This window comes from Nyctibius grandis, chromosome 6 (assembly GCF_013368605.1).
Source record: "Nyctibius grandis isolate bNycGra1 chromosome 6, bNycGra1.pri, whole genome shotgun sequence".
Lineage (NCBI taxonomy): Eukaryota > Metazoa > Chordata > Aves > Nyctibiiformes > Nyctibiidae > Nyctibius > Nyctibius grandis.
Genome location: NC_090663.1, coordinates 21,080,595 through 21,096,315, shown reverse-complemented (window position 1 = coordinate 21,096,315; position 15,721 = coordinate 21,080,595). Strand labels below are relative to the sequence as shown.

The 15,721-nt window shown below is 40.5% G+C and overlaps 1 protein-coding gene across 3 annotated transcripts in view; it reads right to left on the bottom strand.

The window, feature by feature from the left end:
- Positions 1 to 872: 872 nt before the first annotated feature.
- Positions 873 to 15,721, bottom strand: part of LOC137664733 (phosphatidylinositol 4-kinase type 2-beta) — a 45,884-nt gene continuing 31,035 nt past the window's right edge. For 2 of the 3 annotated variants that reach the window (XM_068403129.1, XM_068403131.1), the window contains exons 10-20: positions 14,077 to 14,159; positions 13,085 to 13,360; positions 12,504 to 12,584; positions 12,117 to 12,189; positions 10,328 to 10,502; positions 9,736 to 9,836; positions 8,321 to 8,442; positions 7,539 to 7,614; positions 7,003 to 7,054; positions 6,119 to 6,263; positions 873 to 1,111 (exon numbers count right to left, since the gene is read on the bottom strand). In XM_068403129.1, coding sequence (XP_068259230.1) covers positions 988 to 1,111; positions 6,119 to 6,263; positions 7,003 to 7,054; positions 7,539 to 7,614; positions 8,321 to 8,442; positions 9,736 to 9,836; positions 10,328 to 10,502; positions 12,117 to 12,189; positions 12,504 to 12,584; positions 13,085 to 13,360; positions 14,077 to 14,159 — 1,308 coding nt within the window. In that variant the 3' untranslated portion in view covers positions 873 to 987. Of the gene's footprint in view, positions 1,112 to 6,118; positions 6,264 to 7,002; positions 7,055 to 7,538; positions 7,615 to 8,320; positions 8,443 to 9,735; positions 9,837 to 10,327; positions 10,503 to 12,116; positions 12,190 to 12,503; positions 12,585 to 13,084; positions 13,361 to 14,076; positions 14,160 to 15,532; positions 15,652 to 15,721 lie in introns of all 3 variants that reach the window. The other variant, XM_068403132.1, reaches the window with a different exon arrangement.

The window sequence follows — 15,721 nt, the reverse complement described above, 5'->3', positions numbered from 1 at the left end:
CCGCTAGGACACGGGCTCCCCCCGGCGGGGACGGCTCCCTCCCCTCTGCCCCACACGGGGCCGAGAGCAATGCCCGCGGCCGTGAGGGCCTGGCGGAAGGGAGGCGGCGGGGCCCGGGAGGCGGCGGGCTGGCCCTAGCGCCCCTGGCAAGGCCCGGCCGCAGCTGGGGGTGGCCACGTTTGACAGCTGGTGCCGGTGGAGAGCCCGGGCTCGCCTACCTGCCGTGCAAAGCAATGCTGCTTTAGCGGCAGCCTAACAATTCAGAAGGGTCAGCCCCTCCGACGGCAATGCAAACCTTCGTTTTCCTTATGCTTACACCCACGAATACACTGCACCGATGCTCGGCTCCCATTTTTACAATATAACACATCTCTGTCAGCAGTGCTAGTCCAAAATATTAAAACTAATCATTTTTTTAAGTTAACTCATGGAAGTAGTTTAAAAATAAATTTAAACATACTTACAAGGTCACTTTTTTTCACTTACTAAACTTCTGAAGTACCTTCATTTTTTTGTCTTTAGGCCTTTTTCCATTTGGAAAGAAAATTAAAAAAAAAATCCCCAAACCCATACTGTGATAGGACTGGAACTACCAGAGCCTGGATTCCTATGAATTTGTGCCTTCCCATCACCTAACCTCACTTTGTCCCTTGCCCCAAAGTCCCCCAGTACCTACCACAAAACCACAGCGTCCACCAACACCTCACCTCTCAGCAGCACTCCTGCCTTCACTTCAGACTCCTGCTAAACCAGACCAATAGCTGATCCTAAAACACACAGAATTGCTACACTATACAAATACATGATAAGTGTGTGGTCTACTCAGCTAATTTTTTTTTTTGTGCCAGTAATGATGTAAAGTAAAAGAACTGTCACTTTTAATTCATTCAGGTTTTATTTTGGATGTTAATATTAACATTTTTGGAAAACGGAATCAAAGGTTGGCCATAAAAAAAAAAATGAACAACTATTTATCAGCAAGCAAAGTCACGTCTTTTTTTTCTTATTCTTTACTTTCTTCCTGGAGAATATGGCATGCTTCATAGCTGATCTTTTACAGATCCCCATCTTTACCCTCTTTAGAGTCTTCTGCCTTTGCTTTTTGTCAGCTCTGTAAAGCAAAAAAAAGGAATATATAGATTAGAATAAAACAGAGAACGTACTTCTACATTTGCTGGCATTTTAAATAATCTGTCCAGGTAAGTATATGAACTCAAAAGTACTGTCCCAAAAAGTACAAGGAACATTCCATCTTACAATGTTAAGACATTTAATCTTCCTAAAACTGTTTTTCCACTTTATTGCCATTAATTATTTTTCATTTATGTACTTATTCGGCATTTACCTTTAAACGGATGTAGAAAACTTAAGAAATGCCACTCACCAAGTACAAAAAAGCGCATACAGACTTTCCTGCTCATATATACTGCACAAATATGTAACAGAAAGGCTTAGAAGAAAGTATATAAAGTTTAACAACATTATGAAGACTCCTGCAAATACAGGACCTAAATATAACTAGCAAGTGGATTGTTTTCTGTCTCTGACAAAGGATGTATTTCATAACACAAAACACTGAATAATTTTAACAAATAAAACATACAGATGTGTTTATTAGAAAAAGAAACATAAGTTATCTTCTGCAGCAAAAGAAAGAACTGATGGCCTGAAAGGACTAAACCATTCCTGAAAGGACTAAACCATTCCAGTACAATGGACAGAATAGTATCTTACTTGACAGAAGAAACAGATGAGGTTTCATGAATTAACTATCAGAATCTCACTATGCAACAGAGGTACAGAATCACAGAATCACAGAATGTTAGGGATTGGAAGGGACCTCGAAAGATCATCTAGTCCAATCCCCCTGCCGGAGCAGGATTCCCTAGACCATATCACACAGGAACGCGTCCAGGCGGGTTTTGAATGTCTCCAGAGAAGGAGACTCCACAACCTCTCTGGGCAGCCTGTTCCAGTGTTCGGTCACCCTCACCGTAAACATGTTTTTCCTCAAATTTAAGTGGAACCTCCTGTGCTCCAGCTTGCACCCATTGCCCCTTGTCCTGTCAAGGGATGTCACTGAGAAGAGCCTGGCTCCATCCTCATGACACTTGCCCTTTACATATTTATAAACATTAATGAGGTCACCCCTCAGTCTCCTCTTCTCCAAGCTAAAGAGACCCAGCTCCCTCAGCCTCTCCTCATAAGGGAGATGTTCCACTCCCTTAATCATCTTCGTGGCTCTGCGCTGGACTCTCTCTAGCAGTTCCCTGTCCTTCTTGAACTGAGGGGCCCAGAACTGGACACAATACTCCAGATGCGGCCTCACCAGGGCAGAGTAGAGGGGGAGGAGAACCTCTCTCGACCTGCTGACCACACCCCTTCTAATACACCCCAGGATGCCATTGGCCTTCTTGGCCACAAGGGCACACTGCTGGCTCATGGTCATCCTGTTGTCCACTAGGACCCCCAGGTCCCTTTCCCCTACGCTGCTCTCCAACAGCTCTGTCCCCAACTTGTACTCATACATGGGGTTGTTCTTGCCCAGATGCAGGACTCTACACTTGCCCTTGTTATATTTCATTAAATTTCTCCCCGCCCAACTCTCCAGCCTGTCCAGGTCTCTCTGAATGGCTGCGCAGCCTTCTGGTGTGTCAGCCACTCCTCCCAGTTTGGTGTCATCAGCGAACTTGCTGACAGCGCACTCTAATCCCTCATCCAAGTCATTAATGAATATATTGAATAGAACTGGTCCCAGAACCGACCCTTGAGGGACTCCGCTAGACACAGGCCTCCAACTGGACTCTGTCCCGCTGACCACCACTCTCTGGCTTCTTTCCTTCAGCCAGTTCACAATCCACCTCACTACCCGATCATCCAGACCACACTTCCTCAGTTTAGCTGCGAGGATGCTGTGGGAGACCGTGTCAAACGCTTTACTGAAATCGAGATAGACCACATCCACAGCTTTACCATCATCTATCCACTGGGTAACATCCTCATAAAAGGCTATCAAGTTGGTTGAGCAAGACTTCCCCTTGGTGAAGCCATGCTGAGTGCCCCTAATGATCCCCCTATCCTTGATGTGCCTAGAGATAGCACCAAGAACAAGTTGCTCCATCACCTTTCCGGGGATGGAGGTGAGGCTGACCGGTGTATAGTTACCCGGGTCCTCCTTCCTGCCCTTTTTGAAGACTGGAGTGACATTCGCTTTCCTCCAGTCCTCAGGCACCTCTCCCGTTGCCCATGACTTAGCAAAGATGATGGAGAGTGGCCTAGCGATGACTTCCGCCAGCTCCCTCAGCACCCGCGGGTGCATCCCATCAGGGCCCATGGATTTATGGACATCCAGGTTGCTTAATTGGACCCTGACCCAGCCCTCATCAACCAAGACAGATTCCTCCTCTATCCTGACTTCTTCTGGGGCCTCAGGGGTCCGGGGCTCCTCAGGACAGCCTCCAGCAGTATAGACAGAGGCGAAGAAGGCATTCAGTAACTCCGCCTTCTTTTTATCCTCTGTCTCCAGGACCCCCACCTCATTCATCAGTGGGCCTACATTGCCTCTAGTGTTGGCTTTACCTGCAATGTATTTGAAGAAGCCCTTTCTCTTGTCCTTGACCTCTCTTGCAAGGTTTAATTCCAAGGAGGCCTTAGCTTTCCTAGTTGCCTCCCTACATCCTCTGACAACAGATTTATATTCCTCCCAAGTGGCCAGCCCCTCCTTCCATGATCTGTACACTCTTTTCTTCCACTTGAGTTTGCCCAGCAGTTCCCTGTTTAACCATGCAGGTCTCCTGGTACCCTTCCTTGACTTCCTACCTGTTGGGATGCTCTGATCTTGAGCTCGGAAGAAGCAGTCCTTGAATGCTAACCAACTATCTTGGGCCCCCTTACCTTCTAGTACCCTGTCCCATGGGATTTCCCCTAGCAATTGCTTGAAAAGGCCAAAGTTGGCCCTCCTGAAGTTCAGGGTTGTGATTCTGCTAGCTATTCTGTTCCTGCCATATGAGATCCTGAACTCTACCATCTCATGGTCACTACAACCAAGGCTGCCCTCAACCTTCACCTCTTCAACCAGACCCTCCTTGTTAGTGAGGATAAGATCCAGCAGCGCTCCTCTCCTAGTCGGCTCATCCACCATTTGCATCAGAAAGTTATCATCAACGCACTGGAGGAACCTCCTGGACTGGGGATGGCTGGCTGAGTAGGCCTCCCAGCAAATATCAGGGTAGTTGAAATCCCCCACAACAACCAGGCCCTGTAATTGCGAGACTGCTCTCAGATGCCTGTAGAAGGCCTCATCACCCTCCTCATCCTGATCCGGTGGCCTGTAATAGACACCCACAACAGTATCACCCCTGCCAGCCTGCCCCTTAATTCGCACCCACAAACTCTCAACTCGCTCCTGATCCGCCTCTGGACAGAACTCAATACATTCTAGCTGCTCACTCACATAAAGAGCAACTCCACCACCTCTCCTTAGCGGCCTGTCTTTCCTGAAGAGGACACAGCCATCCATGACCACATTCCAGTCATGCGAGGCGTCCCACCAAGTCTCTGTAATTGCCACTAGATCATAGCCCCCCGACCGAACATGGATTTCTAACTCCTCCTGCTTATTCCCCATGCTGTGTGCATTGGTGTACAGGCATTTCAGGGAGCGAGCTGGGCACACCGATTTCATCCCAGATTCACCCCCTGATTTCACACCAGGGGGATGGGGGGCCTCCTGGTCTACCTCAACACTAGAGCGTTGCCCCAGTGGTGCAAGCCCAGCTACTACCCCATCCCCCTTCGAATCTAGTTTAAAGCTCTCCGAATGAGCCCTGCTAATTCCTGTCCCAGAACCCTTTTGCCCCTATGACATAAACCTTTCCCATGTATCACTGTCACGCCTGGTGTCTTATAAAACCAGCCATTATCAAAGAACCCAAAGCCATGCCTGTAGCACCAGTCTCGTAGCCAGGCGTTAATAGAGAGAATCCTACTATTCCATCCCACGTCATCACCTGAAAATGGAAATAGGGAGGAGAAAACAACTTGTGCTCCAGACTCTTTCACCAACCGTCCTAGGGCCTTGTAGTCTTTCTTCATCCCCCTCAGACTATGGGATGCAGCTTCTTCCCCACCTGTCTGGAAGATCAGCAGGGGGTAGTAGTCTGTGGCCTTCACCAGGTTGGGGAGTTTCCTGCTGATATCCCTGATCCGGGCTCCAGGCAGGCTGCAGACCTCCCTGTGATGGGGGTCAGCTCTGCATATTGGGCCCTCAGATCCCTTTAGGAAGGAGTCTCCAACCACTAAAACTCTCCTCCTCTTCCTTGTGGAGGAGGTAGCTGTACATCTTTTGGGAGGGGAGATATGCATTTCCACTGCTACAGCCATTCAAGTCGAGAATCACAAACCTTCCCACACACTCTGGAGAGGAAGTTAACAGAAGTGTGGGCCAACTATCCCAAACTGGAAAGACAGAGCCAACTGCTGGATCATCTCTCAGCAAATCTCCTTTCCTCTTTTCACTTCATTCCATCTGAAGACCATCACACACAATTTTTTTTTGTCTTTTGATACATACAAGTATGTACCTGCTTATGGTATAGAAGCACAATCATAGCAGAAAATAAGTACTTAATGTGATCCTCATTAATACAGATCTTACATCATGGAGATTTAGACCGTACTACAGAGAGCACCTGAAATACCAGAAGGAAAAAGAAAAAGATGCCACAACAAAGCAAGAGAGACAGGAAGCAATAAAAACAGTGTCATGACTCTTTTCTCTGCCCTTTCATGAGGAATCTGAAGGGGATAAAAGTGTTTCATTACTTTAATTTTGTATCTTCTTGACAGAGCTATACCATGCACTATTAACCACATTTGGGATCCATACGAATCAGTTTTGAAAGAAAAGCCACAGTTAAGGAATCGGGAGGCAGAGTAAGTGACCTGCCTGTTTTTTATCATATCCTCCTTCAGTACATACTCCCCAGCAAGTGGACAACAGTGAAAGCTGGCATCAGCACCCAAAGCCAAAAATCACCTCTTTCTAAATCGTTTCCATGAAAGATCTAATCTCATCTGAATGCTCTCTTTTATTATATTAATGCAATATCACACTTACTGGCAAGCTGTTCTGGTGCGGGAGAGACTGGGACAGGTACTGCGTTTGTGACCTGCCTTGCCACAAACAAAACAGCCAGCATCAGTCTTCTCACAAGTGTGGTTCTGAAGAGCGCAGCAGTTGCAGTTGTTACAGTGAAACCAAGCTGCAAAATAAGTAACATGATTTATGATCTTGAAAAGGTTTAGAATGATCATTCTGAAACTAAGCTTTAAATACAGGCTATATTACCAGGTTTTTAATTTTGTTTTAGTTTTACAGAGATGCATGTAGTCAGCTTCTGGTCCCTTATCACATTTCAGAAGGCAGCCAGGTACTTCTTCATAGATGTAACTATTTCAATATAACTGAACTATTTTGCCATTAGAACTATTATCATGCATGCACTTTTAACATGAAAAATAGTCCAGATGTTAAAACAGAATTACAAATTACAATTTCTGTATTGGTAACAAAAATGATTGTGTCAGCTATTTAAACACAGCTATAAACACACTGCATTTGTGTATGAAACATAACTTGATCATGCTCTCACAAACATTTTAGTAATTGCCCATGTGTTTATAAAATTCTAATGAAAGAGTTTACAAAATCAGGAAACACTTATATAACAATCAAAATATTTAAGTTTTTCCATAACAAATATAAATGGGATTTACTACCCCTTGGCAAGAATTTATCACATTTCCACACAGTGCAAATATACCTAAGTTATCGAATGGCAACTTGTGTGAAACTGAGATTTTTCCTTTATGCTTCTGAGTGATCACATTTTATTTCTTTTACAGAATGTTTTCTCTTCTGGTTTTTCATCTCAGCTTCTTTGGACTATAGCTTAAACAGTAAGCGTACTTTTATTTAGAAAAGTATTTTTCTGTACTTACACGGTTTTACACATTTTTTGCAAAGAACACAATGTTTCCATCGTCTACCATCCTACAAAAGATGAATAAATTTGTTTGTTTAAAAAAAACCCCACTGATTCTATCTTAAAACTGAACTACTGAGATATGGTCCCTATTATTTACAGAAACAGGTCTTCTGTAGGAAGGACTGTAACTTAAAAACAACAGTCTTGAGAATTTGAGACAACTGCAGCAAAATGGCTGCATTTTGAAATTGGCAAGTTCTACAACTTCTGAAACATAAGAAGACGTGTATGTATCAACAGATCACTGATGAATAAGGTATGGTGTAAGTGGCAAGTCCTCTTTCCTGTCCTCTTTCCAACACAAAGGAATTGGGGGAAACAGAAATTAATTCCCAGTGGGTTATGAATGATGTCCTGTGAAGGTAATAAGTAGTCTACAAAACTGGACTGTCTCGGGTTTCCCAAGGAAATCAATATCAGAATAGGTTTTTACTAGAGCAAAAACTACGGAAGTTATTCTTCTATCCAGAAAGAAGCCCAAATACTTACTTTTGACATACATGAATTGCATATGTCACAGTGCTGGTTACCAGAACTAACATATCGCTGACATATAGTGCAAAACCTGGAAAAAAAATTATAAATGTACTAATACATTACAGAATACATTACAGAATCAGTCAGGTTGGAAGAGACCTCTGGGATCATCGAGTCCAACCATTGCCCTGACACCACCATGTCAACTAGACCATGGCACTAAGTGCCACTAGTACCAGTACTAGTCCACTATTTGCTCATGAAGCTATATAAATTAATTTTATACAAGCTCAACAATAAATATAAGGACTGAAAAATCAGAGGCCCAGAGCCTCATAATCATTTAAACACAGTACCTCCAAATAGTAAAATTCAGGTGCTTGAATTCAAATTAGCAACACTATCAGCAGTACATCAAACCAAATCCATTCCTTTGTCCTTGATGCTTCTCTTAGTGTTCATTTTATTAACTCTCTCAACCAAGCTGATTATCAGGGATAGCTGTAAATCTCTGTCTCTCATAGGCACACACAACCTTTCCTATGGACTAGCTGAGGAATCTCATCATTCCACACTGGAAAACATAAACCTCTTTTTAGTGCCCGGCTCGCCTACACATTGTTTATAGAACATGCTACCTTGGAACGAGACAGAGAAATGTGCTCTTGAGCCTGACAACCAAAAGTCAGGCAAGACAATACCGAACAGCACCATCTCAAAGTCCTTTAGAGACCTTATGCCCTAATTAATAACAAGCACACTCTTTCAGTCACTTGAGCATTAACACATCTTACCTATAACCCTCTTCTACAGGAAGTACAATCATACTTGGGGTGAGGTTCGTGAAGATACGGACAGGGGACTGTCTACGACCTGTCTTGCCGTGTTTATAAAGTGCATGATTATCATAGTCTACCTAGAAAAATAAAACCATAGAAAGAGAGTCTTAAAACTGAATGCTAAGCACAGGCAGAATTATTTACATATTTATTATCTTTGTATGTGCCTTATGAAATTTTCATCTTTATATAACAGACTGTAACCCCAAATTAGGTTACAAATTCTAGAGCAAGTATTTTGTCTCATGTATTTTTAAATTTGTGCAACCATAATATCAGGCTAGACTCAGGAAACTAAGTTCCCAACACTACAAGAATCCTATTTTACTTATCCCTTTTTGCTCTTTTGCATGGGATACCCGAGATAACATTCCAGTTGTTCGTTCTACAACCCATGAGCAACCCATTAAAAAAACCAGAACTATACCGTTTGGTCTACCTGGCAGTACAAGAGTTGACATGCATCTTAACCTATCTCAGAATAATTACAAAGTTGCAAATCCAATCAGCACAGCTTTCTTCAGCACCGCTTTTTTCAGCACTGCCTTCAGAGACTTCTCACAAAAATTCTCATCTCTGAACACTAGCAGGAACGCAGAGTCTAGCCTAGCACGAGTTTCCAATTTTCTTCCACAAATTTCCATTCTACAAGATACAAATATGTTGTCTGGAACAGGCACGTCAAATATTATGTAGAGTCGTTATATGAGAAAACAAAACTTTAACATCATGAATACCCATGATTGGTCTCTCAGAAGTCACTGAAGTATGTGTTCTTAAACAACTTACAGAATGGATACAATATTGGAGAAGCTGATGCCAGATTATTGCTTTGTCACTGACAACTTCATTTATTACGTAATTCCAAAAATTTCCATTGCTGTTGTTCTACTCTGGTCCCAGCAGTTTTGGAGATGAAAGATCTTAATTTTTTGGGTTTTTTTTTGATGAGGGCTGGGCATTACCCATCAAGCTACTGACATTTCAACATCTGGGAAAAATGAAACACTCTTCCTCAAGTTACCTCTCAGCTCTGCAATATGCACCTGTTGAAATTAGTGGCAATTCTGTCACACTGAAAACGTAGCAGAAGAAATGAGTTAAGGGACAGATGACAGATGAGTTAAAGGTACGTAATAAACTGTAGGAGTGTGACAAAGTTATCAAAGGTATGACTAATACAAATACAGAATCTGCGGTTCACCTAATGAGCACCACAGTGTTTGCAGTGCCTCCAACGCAGTCAAAATTAAAGTTCAAGGCGGTGGCCCATCTACAGACTACTGCTACCATTGTGTCTGCTTTCATTCACATTCCTGTTCGCATTGCACACAACTGACATTTAGCAGATTCACTGGGTTCCATCATACCTGGTAATCCATCATACTGAAGCTTGGGAAAAATTCAAGAATACGAGACTCAAAGAAGTATGGAAATATCCAGAACATGGGCATCTCTTGGTTGTTACGACCTAGTAATGAAAATACTTAGATGTACATTAAAGAAAAACAAGGTACATGAAGCATGAAAGATTTACCATAAATGTTCTGAATACATAAACAAGTATATGTATGTCATGCTGGGCATAACAACTAGTTCCTTTAGGCAACAAAGTTTTGGCATATTTTATATATGTGGAGCTGTAAGGTCCACTTAACTAATAACTCTTGCCACCTGCCTAGGTCAGTAAGAATGGTACTGGTTTGATAGCTTATTCTTCTCTACCTTTAAAGTCCATTTCAATTGCAAAGTAGATTTGTAAAAAATTTATAAAAATTTTTTAAAGACTTGGACAATTGGGTCTTATTAAACTAAACGTAACAGGACAGTAGATTACATATATTGTAGCTCATCTTTAGAAATTATGACACACATTCATGTGAAGGAATAGCAAGTAGTAGCAAGAATAACAGCCTTTTAAACAGGTACTTTTTCTTGCAGTGCTGTTACAGCTCAACCCACCTATCTGGTTGTAATACGTAGCTGCTTCTTTTTCTGTCTCCTTCCACACTGCCATCAGTTTTTTAAAACTAGAAGCCAGTGCTTCCACTAAACCTCCAAATGGGGGATCAGTTACCATAATGACTCTTTCACCATGGTCTTGACACAAGAATTTCCTACAAGTTTCACGTGCAGCCTGTAAGAAAGAGAGGTTAATTTCCACAAATATAGATTCAAGAACTGTAAAAATACTGTCTCTGGCAACAAAATGATTATTTTAGAATTTTCAACTTTGAAGATGGAAGTTATTTCCTCTTGAGGAGGTGAATTTCCTCTTGTGTAGCATTTAAAAAAAACACAACTAGATTAGAAGAACTGGAGTGCCCTGTTCAGTTAGAGAAAACGTATCAAGGGCAGATGCAGTTAAAGCTTCAAAGCTTCTTCCTAAGCGTACTAAATTTAACTTGGAAAAAAATGCTACTCATAGCAAGAAAGCAAAGTTCAGGCTCAGAATACATTTTATTCATGCCCTTTAACATTAGTTTTATTCTGTAAAGCATTATCAAAGTAATTGAAAAAAAATCAGTCCACTGAAAACTGATTCAATCCATACTGGTTATAAATATACATAGTGTTCATATTTTAGCAATCCAACCTGGACTCTACTATTAAAGGAGATGTAAAAAGCTATGTATTCACTGCCATCTTGCAGTGTTCTCTCATCTATTACTTAGATTCTATTGCACTCCAAAATCAGATTTTTAACACTAACATGCATTCAAAAGTGCTGCAATTCAGTCCTAGAATACACTACAATACAGTGTCATTACAGGTGTCACTTTTTCACACCTTGAAAAGAACACTACAGTGTTTATAACAGAGATGAAGAGTCTTTTGTTTTAACTGAAAAATATAAAACTTGAATACAGTAATGGATTAAAAAAACCCCAAAGGTAAGGCTTTCAGACCAGCCTCCCATTTCATTCTAGATGATTCTTCTTATTTTCAAGATCCCATTCAAAATTAGGCTTCAGAATGGAAAAAATGTGAAAATTATCTACGTAGTGTGAAAGGTATTGCAATAAACATGTTTATGCAAATCAGTGGTGGCTTACTAATAATGGCAGAGGAAGAGTAAAGAGTGAGCGAGTATACTATTGGGATAAATGTTTGAAATTAATGTTTGGAATTGAATTACACTGTGATTCTCTGTACAAAGCTACAATAAATGTTCTACTGCAGCTGCAGGTTTCCTAATAAACTCAAAATTAAGCACTTAATGTGACATTTAAAATGAAACAAGAAATTCAGCAATTTTTTTTAACCATGACACTAATTCAGCCTCATTTTATGAGAACAAGGTTAACCTTCTGACCTTGCTTGCCTGGAATAAAGCAGAAAAACCTCCTCTTCCCTCCCACCTCAAGTACCAGTGAACAAGTCCCACGGCATCCATTGGGCTTGTAAAGGCTGGGAGTAAAACAATTAATTCTCTTGTAGCAACACAAGAACAGGGCTAATGAATATTCATGTACGGTGACAACTCACTTCAAATTGTCATTTTTAAAAAAACAGCAGTTAACGTTTTAAAGTAACATTAGCTAGCACAAATTTAATAGGCAACTTTATGTTTCAACCAAATGGGACAGAATTACTGAAGAGGCACTGTTATTCTTTGACTTCCCGTACTGTTGACCATTTCTAGCTCATGATAGTTATTTTCTACTACACTAGTCATGACTTTCTTACAAAATTCTGCATCAACAACATGTACTTCTTTACAAAGCACTCAAGAAATAGTTGGCCTTACCTCTCCACCAAAAAAATAATGATTAAACATGTTGTAGTGGCAGAATTCATCCTCTGTGTAAAACTGTGAATACCTGTAAAATAAGTTTTAATAGTAGTAGGAAAACATAAACAACTTCTTGCCTGCCCTAAGGGGCATTTACAGTGAAAACAAGGCCTTAAGAAAAACAACATCTTTGGGTTCTGATTACTGACAACACATACCAATACTGGGAATTATTAAGTATAATTACTTTTCTCATAAACTGGATGTCATTTCTGTATGTGTGCAGGAACAGAGATGCAGAGACAGGAAAGGGAAAACCACCACCAGTTTATCCTTTAAAGCAGTAAGAACACAAATCTTTGTACATACTCTTCAGACAGATAAACGTTTACCAAAACCTACCTGAAATCAATATCTAGCAGAAGGCTTCTAACCCTGAAATCTTCTTCTTGTGATGCTTTTGACTGGATCATTTCATGAAGCCTGAAGTATAATTGGAGCAAAGAAATTTAACACATAATTATTGGCTTCAGAAATTATCTTGCAAGACAAGAATGCCTGGTACTTTACTAAACCTAAAACCAAACAGATACAGAAAATGGAGTAATCTGAATTTGGATGATTCCATTTGGCTAATATTCAAAGTCACAAAAATCTGTTAGTATTAAAAGATGAGAAGCCACTGGACCCTACTGGATCACCATGAAAAAACCCCAAACATAAGCAAAGAAACTCATTGTCACTTCTGTAAGAAGCAAAGCAGGACATTTAAAGTGTGTATGTGTGTGTGTGTTATTTGCAGTCTTCTCCTGTATCTTACGAGCTCAAAGCAAGACCCCAATAGATGCTTGGATAATACCAACCAATTAAAGCATAGTGAACCTCTTATTATGGGAGAATCCTTGATTATTTAAATTTTAAAAAGCTGCACAGTTTTGAGACAGAAATACTATTTGAAAGTGTAACAATTCTCACTGACGTACCTGGGTGTTCCAACAGAAAGCACTCGTCTGAATCCTAAATCAATAATTAGATCCAGTAGGAACTGGCAACTTCTGTCTGCAAATAAATACTGTGCATTTGTTTTTTTATTCTCCAGTGGATACAGAAGTTGACTGGGACTTTTTAGCTGGGCAGTAGAGATATCACACAGGAACTGGTGATCCGAGTGTTTTTCCCATTCAGCTGGCAAAAGCAATTGCTGGCATTCCTGGCAAAACCTCCTCTTTGATAACGGCAACAGAACAAAATTCTTGTACCTTTAAATACAAAAGACAATAGGGAACAAACTTTGAAAAAGCCTCTATAAAAGATATGAAGGGGAGCTATGAAGGGGGTTTCATATTTTGTAAGAGCTCAGACACTTGAACAGGCAATGTAGCTTAAGCTGCTCTTGCAAAACTCTGCTACCTACCTGTGAATGAAGTAATATTTATGAAAAAATATTCAAAGGACACTTTGAAAAGGCCTCCCCTGAAAGCAAGCATATAAGACGCTGGCCAAATACATTGAAAGTCCCCATAAAATAACTGGATTACAGAGTGAAGACTCTATAACAACTACCAGCAAGCAGTCCTGTATGTTTATGCACAAAACTCGGAGATTATTTGTTACTGTATTACTTTTGCTTCTTTTCCCAGTGTTAAGCCTGTTACTTTTGCACATGAAAGTCAGGAATAATTTTTTGAACTGAAACTGCTACTGACCTGTTATGAGCATGTTACGAGCACTAACGTAAGGCGCTATACATAAAAAAAATAATCAAAAAAAAAAGATACAGTTCCTGGGTTGAAAATACTGTGCTCTAATTAGATGTTTTATGCTATTCTCCCATTGCAATCAACCAGTTCTTATTTTTGCAAATCCCTCTGGCATGTTTTCGTATTTTAAAGAATCCTGAAATATTATCTCTACATTCAGAGTACTTAAACTTGTATTCCTTGTTTTTTACTGAAGAAAATATACATAACAATACCTTTCCACATTCTGTCTGTGTGTAAAAGAAGGCTGATGATTTCTATTATGTTCTTCACGTGCTGCAAGCCTAGTTTCTGACACCTGTAAAATTTATGTACACAAAAAGTTACAAAATGAACAGATGATGCTCTGCATTGTAGATTAAATCTCAATATTAAACAAAACGAGTGCATCAAAGGTCTCATGCTTTAGTTACTCTGCACAGAAAAAATGATCACATTCTTTGGGTGGTTGTTTCAGAAGAACAAGCATGACTGCATCACAGAGGCATGCTGCATAACAGCATGAGTCTCTCTTTGTGAATTTAAACTGTCAAATAAAAAAATAGAAGCATTTCATTCTTCTACCACATCTAATACTCAGGGAAAAATTCAAAACATTATTATGACAAAGATAGAAAGAGCTATGCTTTCCACTAATGCATGCCAGCAGTTGCATTCCCTCTGAAGAACTGTGAGCTGATCCTGCACACCTGATGACAGTGGAAATGTTGCCCAGGTCTTGTGTGTGTGATTATTTTAAAAGCATGACAGCTCTGCTCTGAGTCTTCTACTTGGTTCCCACAAAACACACTTAATGGTTTCACAGTTAAGAGAGTTTCAAGACATTTGCACAAAACTTATGGAACTGGTTTGTTTAAAGAGGAAGACGGTAAAATTCAATAGAACAAAAGACCCCATGATACAAGTGACATTCAAAATGACATTTCACTAAGAATACCATTTAAATTTACACAACCGACTGATTAACCACCTCATTTTCTCTTTATATAACTTTTCAGTAGTAACCAGCACAGCAACAAAATGCTTAAAAACCCCATTAAATCCCATTCTGCCAACCTGCTGAGGACAATGACCACAACAGAAGGTACTCATTTAGGAAACAGAAAAAGTAACACAAAATGTAGCAGACCAAAACTGCAGCAAGCTCTCCGTGAATACGTATCAATCCCAATTTTGCTACCTTACAATTATCTGAACAAAATTCTTTAGACAAAGAGAAATTGCTGCAGATATTCTGAGACTATGGAGCATCACACTGATCCCCACCATCACACTATTTTGTATATCTCACTGTTTGCTTGTATCCACCAGATTTTCTCTGTCTTAACCATGGAAGATGAGGACATCTTGGGATCAGAACTATCCTATTTTGTTCAATATTGCATAGTAGTGGCAAACTTCATAACCTGAATCCCTAAGTGTTTTGGCAACACAATAACAAACGCCCCTTTTGCTCAAAACGTACACAGCCTTCCTTGACAGTTATAATTGAAACTTGGTCTCCTGACAGAAGTGCTCCACTAAATACAAACTGTTAGACAAAGTTTACAAAACAGCAATTGCCACAGATTTCCCGAAGAGAATATACTTTTTTTTTTTTTTTAATTTACTGTTAAATAGAGGGAAAAAAATCCCCAATATTTACCATAGTCTTAAGAAGTGCTCTCTTACCTTTTCATCTTCCCACTGGAAAAAGTTACAATCTTTTCTATCCCTACAAGCTGAACACGCATAAAATCTTCTTCCCTCCTCTTTACCTTGGCTGGTCTTTACAAACAGAAGAGCAGGCCCTAAAGGACAAACGTAACGATACGATGACACGGGGGACACCAACCGATCTGTTTTAATGCCTCCACTGCA